Here is a 7,605-nt window from a genome sequence, read left to right as displayed (position 1 = left end):
CATAAAAAAAAAAAAAACAAATAGAATTTTTTTTTTTTTTTGGTCCGACCATAAGGATCCAAAGTCTGGAGTGCTGGAGTACGAAGGGATGGACACGAGAAAAGAGTAGAGAGTCTGAAGGAGGGAGGGGCTTCAGATGGTCTTTGTGGTTTCTTGTTTGCTGAGGAGGACCTCCAGCAAGCGCAGCTTGGCTTTCAGACTCCGGTATTCCTGGTACTCTTCTGCCATGGGAATGCGGTCATCTTTTTGTGCAGCCCTTGTATTAAACACACACACAGACACACACCACACACAAAAAAAGAAAGAATTAATATAAACATGAACATTAAAGCCCCAAACATGTGAAGCGAATTCCGACTAATAAAGCTGTGAGGTTACTTTACATTAGACGTGGATTTAACCCTTGTGTTGCCTTACTGAGATGGTTTTGTACATCAGTGGATGGAACGAAATGTCCGTGCATCTGCAGAAACACTGTTGTACGTGATCCTCGACTTTGTTGTCTCTCCTCCTTCCCTCCCTCCCTCCCTCCCTCCCTTCCTTCGCCGGACTGTTTCATTGTGTATTGCTGAAGCTGTGTATCGACGCTGACTGTGCTAAACTCCTTTCTGTTGTGGACCAGTGTCTTTTTTTTTTTTTGGTTCCTGTTCATGTTTGGAAAAGTCGAACGTAACGCGACTGCTCATTAAAATTGTGTTAAACCCCACAACGGTGTCTCTGACGTGTCCCTTCTGTGCTGAGCTCAGGTCACGTCATTTTTGCTCGTGGATTAAGGGTTTAAAACGAGGACTTCAAAGACGTTCTCTGTTCAAAAAATGCTTTTAATCTACAACTAGGTAGAATGATGAAGGATTCAGAGGAGGGTGAGCTGGTGTCACCTTCCATCTGTCTGAAGAAGTGATCTTCGAACTCCTTCAGGGCCTTCCTTCGCCTCTTCTTCTCCGCCCGCGTCTCGCGTAGGCATTGCAACAGCTCCACCCTGCAAACAGAACATCTCACATTCACGCACTGTGCGTAATAAAATGGAAAACCGCGAAGTCGAGGTTGTACCTGGACGCCTCGTGGAGATTCGCCATGGTGATGGTCGACTGGCGCACCATTTTGACCTCGTCCAGCGGGGACACGAACGCCGGGTCGCTGTCACTCTCCTCCTCCGAGGACATCTGCCTCGCCGCCCGGCATGGCGGCGGCGGCCGCTGTCCCACGCCCTCCTCATCCGACCCCTCCTCCTCTTCCTGCGCGGGGACAGGACGGAGCGAACACACTGAGCTAGCACCTGTCCCCAAGGCTCGGCCAACACTTTCTCCGAGCACCACCACCTCCTACTTCCCTTCATCAGCACGGCCGCAGCGGCGTGAAGCGTGTTCACCCATCAGGACACTCAAATTTAAGTCCTAATAATCGGAACGTTGGTGTTGGCAGTGGGCGTGGTCGCCCATGTGACACACCCTGTGTAGAAGGGGCTCAGGAGTCCAAAAAGCTCCTATAAGCTCCTCCCCTTTTATTACACACCATCAAAAAATGGCTGGGTGGGTAACTAGTTAGTTAGTCCTCTCCAACATGCAGATAACTAGCGAGCAGATACTTCTGGAAGTCCTGAGAAAAGCCAACCTTACATTTACGCCCGTTTTACGGTGTTTAATTTGCACAATCCGTGGCTGAATGACCGGATCTGGACTCACTATGGTCGTGATGGTGGGCGTGGCACACAGGAGGTGCTTGACCATCTGATATCGGTCATACAGCGGCTTCACCAGGATCTTCTCCTGCTTGGTGCCCTGCAAGAGATGAGGGTTTGTGTTTGTGTAAAAATGCCAGGCGGACGCGCAGGCGAGAAGTAGCCCGTCCGTACCGGTCGGCCGTGCAGGCTCTCGAAGTACAGCAGGCACTTCTGCAGCGTGATCTTCTCCAGGGCCATCTGACTGTGGGTCATCTCCTGCAGAAGAGGGAGCGCGTCACTGGCCGCCCACCGGTCCCAGTGGGACACGTGGCAGGGACGACAGCGCGAGCAGAAGGCCCGCCGCAGATGGCCTCACCTTCATGTTGTCTGGGAGGCCGAGGGCCTGGCGCTTGTCCCTCAGCCGCTTCAGAAGCGCGTCCATGGTCTCCTCCAGAGCCGGTCTCTGCTGCTGGGGCTCCCCCTGCTGGTACCTGACCGTGGCGACGCGCTCCCCGTCTCTCAGCTCCTCCACTGACTGCTTCAGCCTCAGATCTGGAGGGGGTTCCACGTCATGAACATTTCTACAGTTCACTCCACCATTCATACCGAGTAACCAAAGTCACCGGCATTTTGGATTTTTATCTTTTTTTATCTACATTTTTATCTAAAACCATAAACCTTTTTAGCGTCCAGTGAAGGTTATACTTGCAGAACATTGATGGGCTTACAGGTCATGACAAACTAGACATACAGGCGCGGCACAATGTCTATGAATGTACAGATGAGACAACGCACCAAACTACAAGTGGTGGCCTAAGGAAGCGGCCCCGTAATCAGAAGGTTGCCGGTTCGAATCCCGGTGTGCCAAGGTGCCACTGAGGTGCCACTGAGCAAAGCACCGTCCCCACACACTGCTCCCCGGGTGCCTGTCATGGTGCCCACTGCTCACTCAGGGTGATGGGTTAAATGCAGAGGACAAATTTCACTGTGTGCACCGTGTGCTGTGCTGCTGTGTGTCTCATGTGACAATCACTTCACTTTCACTTTACTTTACAATAGTGCATGAGACCAAAGCACATTTACCATGCAAACCCAGAGTCCGGTTCAAGTTTTCTTTTATTGACTCGAAAAACCTTGAAAAGCCGTGAAAGCTAAAATCTTCAAGAGGCATGAATTGCAACACGCTGAGTTTCAACTTAACTGAAGGAATATTTTGAGGATAGTCTGTACTTAGAATACAGGAGGAAAGAGAGGAAATATGTTATTCGTTTCTTATTGGATGTCGGTCCATTATCTTCTATTCAAACAACATCTTCTCGTGCTGTGTTCAGACAATTGTAAAGAAAGGGAAATATTTCAAAGCTGCTGAATATTTTCGTATTCGTATTTTCAATATACATGTTTTCTAAGCCACGTACTATTATCCAGAGCGTCTTACAGTCAGTAGTTCCAGGGACAGTCCCCCCCCGGAGACGCTCAGGGACACAATGGTAGTAAGTGGGGTTTGAACCTGGGTCTTCTGGTTCATAGGTTAGTGTGTTACCCGCTAGGCCACTACCACCCTACACAAGGTCATGAAATAATAACCACAACCACCCTCTACATGAGTAAGAATGTCTTCGTATGTTAACAGGAGCTCGGTATGCAGTCGCCTGGCTGGCGAGCGGTGGTGTGGGTTGCTACGGAGACTCACCTTTCAACTGCTTGCGGGTCTTGGCCAGTTCGCTCATCAGCTTGAAGACCTCAGGGTTGGCTGACTTGTCATTGTGGGACGGCTGAAGGGAAAAGTCGGGAAGTTTGAAAGTTAAAATGTGCATTTTTTAAAAAATGTAAATCAGCGATCCAGTTCAATTATAATTATGATATAATTATATGATAGGATTCAGTTGCCATTATATTTTGGTGCTGTTTCTGGTTCACCTTTTCCTATAAAAGGCAAAACGTTGAAATAAGATTTTGTATTGGTTAGAATTCTTAAGCACAAATGTATTCATTCATTCATAAGATTTCATAAAGTCACAAATGATCGTTGCTGAGGATGGAATCAGCATGCAGTCGTCCTGCTGTTATTTGTAATAAAATTTTACCCCCTAAGAGCCGGTGGAGAAGGGTTCGAAGGGCCACTGCCGTTGGTATACCGAGGGAACATGTCCTCGTCATGCCTCATGAGTTCAAAATGCACCCATCACCAACGTTTCACCAAAAAGCAGCAAATTCTCCTCCCACATTTACATTTAGGACATTTACCAGTCGCCCTGATCCAGTAGTGACAGGGACAGTCCCCCCTGGAGACACTCAGGGTAAAGTGTCTTGCTCAGGGACACGATGGTAGGAAGTGGGGTTTGAACCTGGGACTCTGTGGTCTTCTAGGATTCTACCACGTTTTAGGTAAAGAAAGCTGAGGCTGGATCTCCTCAGATGTCTGTGGAACGTCTGTATATTAAAGGAGCATCTATGGACGTGGGTATTTTTTGGCGGTCCGTACCTTGTAGTTCATCTCCTGCTCAAAGCGCTCCTCGAACCTGCGGATTTTCCTCTTGAGGGTCTGGATGTGTCGGCTGAGCAGCGGGACGGACGGTGTGTCTTTAGCGCCCTCTTCTGGTTCGGACCTGCCGATGCCCCGTGCCCTGAGGGACGGACACCCCAGAAAGGCGTGAAGACCGAAGCAGGAACCATAACAGAGGCTGAATACGCACACACACACACACACACACACACACACACTCAGAATAATATTTAGTCGTGTTCAGCCTCACATGATGAAGTGCTGCGAGCAGGGTGGCGAGGGCGCGGCCTCCGGTCCGTTTAAAAGCGCTGGCTCTGGCTGAGGCTCGGGCACCGCGGCGACGGGAGGGGACTGTTGCCGTCGGTGATGTGATGCAGGATGCGACTGGGCCCCGGGCTGGTCTGCGGCTCCGCGCCCTCCGCCTCGGGCGGGGCAGGCTTCAGGAAGGCCTGCGGCTCTGGAGACACACGCAAATCACACCTCGACGTTAACATTACATACCAAAAATCACCAATATTACATTTCTATATATTCATATTAATAGTCTTGGTTCAATATGATTATTAAATATAAGAATTGATGATTGTATGCACTGGATTAAACACGCAGTGGATGAAAGTGGGTTAGTGTCTCCAGCTTCTTCATTCCGGGGCCGAGTATTTGACCCCAAACAGAATGGCAGGAAAAATGTCATTAAATACCGATGGTGGCGCCATGACAAACATTGCGGTGGCCTTTTACCTCTAATCCCGAAATCTGACCCCATTTTTTGGAAATGATGGTATGAGAGTTGTTTAAAAGTTCTTGTATGAAGTGAAGCACAGCACAGGGTGCACACAGTGAAACGTGTCCTCTATATTTAACAGTCACCCTTGGTGAGCAGTGGGCACCGTGACAGGCACCCGGGGAGCAGTGTGTGGGGACGAATGCATTACACATAAATCGAGCCCCTTGTACGTTATGAGTGAATCTGTTCTTGGTGTTGTTGCTAAGCAACGTCATTTAGTCTGTGGTCACACAGGCAGCGGTCACTGGTCACTTAACGTCGGGGCCGATAAAACAGGTCAAGTAAGGCAGAAAAATATTGACAATGACACTAGGCCACAGCTAAAAAATGATAAATACGAAACACATGAAGCATTTTAAAATGTTTTCTGCAGCCTGGACTGGTTTATAGTACAAAGATATTGACATTTGGACAGCACATGTCTACAAGGTTGTGAGATCGAATCGGATCTTGTTTGGGTGGACTATACTCGCTCTCCCTGTGCGGGTTTCCTCCGGGTTCTCCGGTTTCTTCCCATCATCCAAATGAACTGGCGACTCGGAATCGTCCGTAACTGTGTGAGTGTGAGTGAACGGGGCGTGTGTGCCGGCCCGGCCTGCACCCTGTGTCCTGGGATGGGCTCCAGCACCCTGACCCTGAGTAACAGGACTAACCGGTTCTGCAAATTGGGTGAGCCAGTGAGACACTGAAATGTACTTTTCATTACTTTACGTAATTATTGACATATTATTTTCTTGTTGTGCTAATGCGCCAGTACATTCTTATATTATGGATCATGTCATTCCCAAAAATACTAAAGAAGTACAGGAGTAATGTATCTTTTCTGCATCACACACACTAAATTCAGTGGCTATGAATGAAAGTGAAAAATGTGATAATATATGTATAAATGAATATGTATAATGTTAATTTCCAATTTACATTTACAGCGTTTATCAGACGTCCTTCTCCAGAGTGACTTACTATCAGTAGTTAAAGGGACAGTCCCCCCCCCGGAGACACTCAGGGTTAAGTGTCTTGCTCAGGGACACGATGGTAGTAAGTGGGGTTTGAACCCGGGTCTTCTGGTTTGTAGGTGAGTGTGGTACCCGCTACGCTACTGGCACCCAATTTCCTGCAGCTGATGCAGAATTTTGTTCCTTCCCGAATCAGAAGACTTGATATCGCAGGGGACGAAATGGACGTCATCAGGCCGCCGTCTCAGTGCGGGTGGTCGTGTGTAAATTTGCTTTAATTCTTTCATGCTCCACAGCGCCCTTTTATGGGCAGATGTGTTCCGTGACGGACGCCGTGGCGTGGCGGGTGTGACATCACGACGCTCGCACCTCCGCACCTCCCTCAGCCCGCCAGCCACCCACCTTCTAAAACCAGGACGACGCCCGACACACACACACACACACACAGTGAACAAATGAGCAAAGCCTTTCCAGCCCTTTGGTGGCGCTTGTGTCAGGACCCTGCTGTGGGGACGTCACACCAGCTACCAGGTGACGGACACTGTGACAGGAGCAGCAGAACAGGGGTGACATTTCAACATTTCAGGGGCGAATGACGTGCGCGTGTGCTGTTGTGTGTGGATAGAAACAGCACGGATTATGGCGTGTACGACTATAAAGAAACGCCAGGCTCCTCGCCGTCATTTCTGGGTCGTAACGAGGCGACCGGCTGAGAAGAAAATCCCTCCCACAATTCCACACTCGGCTCCGGATTCAAATTGAAATGTCGGCGAAACGCTCCCTCGAGTAGAAATCTGACACGCGCATGCACACACACACACACACACACACACACACACCACATCCATAATCCATGCAGAGTGATGCGGCCGGCCTTCACCTGGCACGCCGCACTCCCTCTCTCCTCCCCGGCTGCAGCGGCCCGGCGTCTGGTCCTCCTTGGCCCTCAGGCTCGGCGCCTCTTCCTCCTCCTCCTCCTCCTCCGGGGAGTGACCCACCGAGGCGCAGGAGTCGACCTCCAGGGCCTGCAGCTTCAGCAGAGAGCTCTGCAGGCAGAAGCAGAACATGCCACCGTCCAGCGATGAGAGGCGGGAGAGGACGAGACGAGACGAGGGGCGCGGCCGTGACCGGGGATGGTGGCTCCGCCGCAGCTCTGTGGGTGTGTGTCTCTAGCGTCTGCAGCAGCATGGATAATTCATGCCTCTCTGGTAGTGGCGGAAAGAAGGAGCGAGAGACAGAGGGAAGGGAGGAGAGAGGGAGGGGCAGGGCAGAATCATGGCGTCAGCGGCCTGGCTCGTCTGATAGGCTGGTGGGGAGGGCTGCGAAGATGCTCTGACGCGGAGCTTTTCCCGCATTTGTGGGGGCCGGATCGCGTTCACGCGCTGCTGATGATGTCACCGCCTCAACAGGCCGTCATTCATAAAACCAAAAAACGAGAGGGTGCAGGAAGAACACGCCCACCATTGAAGCCCGACCAATGAATGGGAGCATCGTGCCGGAGTGAGTCATCATCCTGGCCCTGAAGAAATACCCCGTGGGTCCGGCCCCGCCCTGCCAAGCGCACTGAACTGGGGACCCGCAGGCCCCTCACCCAGCTGGACTCCTGGCGTCCTGCTCTCCGGGGTCCAGAAAATCGGCCCTTTGACATTTTCCAGCTATTAATGACTGTTTTTTTTTTTTTTTTTTTCGGGGATCA

At 50.6% G+C, this 7,605-nt stretch overlaps 1 protein-coding gene across 1 annotated transcript; it reads right to left on the bottom strand.

The window, feature by feature from the left end:
- Positions 1-132: 132 nt before the first annotated feature.
- LOC114772825 (protein FAM13C-like) lies at positions 133-7,117 on the bottom strand. The gene is given in 11 exon segments (XM_028965537.1): positions 133-221; positions 879-979; positions 1,051-1,235; positions 1,683-1,778; positions 1,853-1,936; positions 2,037-2,212; positions 3,354-3,435; positions 4,146-4,287; positions 4,417-4,468; positions 4,471-4,623; positions 6,790-7,117. Coding segments are annotated over 11 exon segments (1,347 nt in total). The 5' UTR covers positions 6,977-7,117.
- Positions 7,118-7,605: the final 488 nt, after the last annotated feature.

This window comes from Denticeps clupeoides, unplaced genomic scaffold (assembly GCF_900700375.1).
Source record: "Denticeps clupeoides unplaced genomic scaffold, fDenClu1.1, whole genome shotgun sequence".
Taxonomy (NCBI): Eukaryota; Metazoa; Chordata; class Actinopteri; order Clupeiformes; family Denticipitidae; genus Denticeps; species Denticeps clupeoides.
This window is presented reverse-complemented; position numbering and strand designations above follow the sequence as displayed.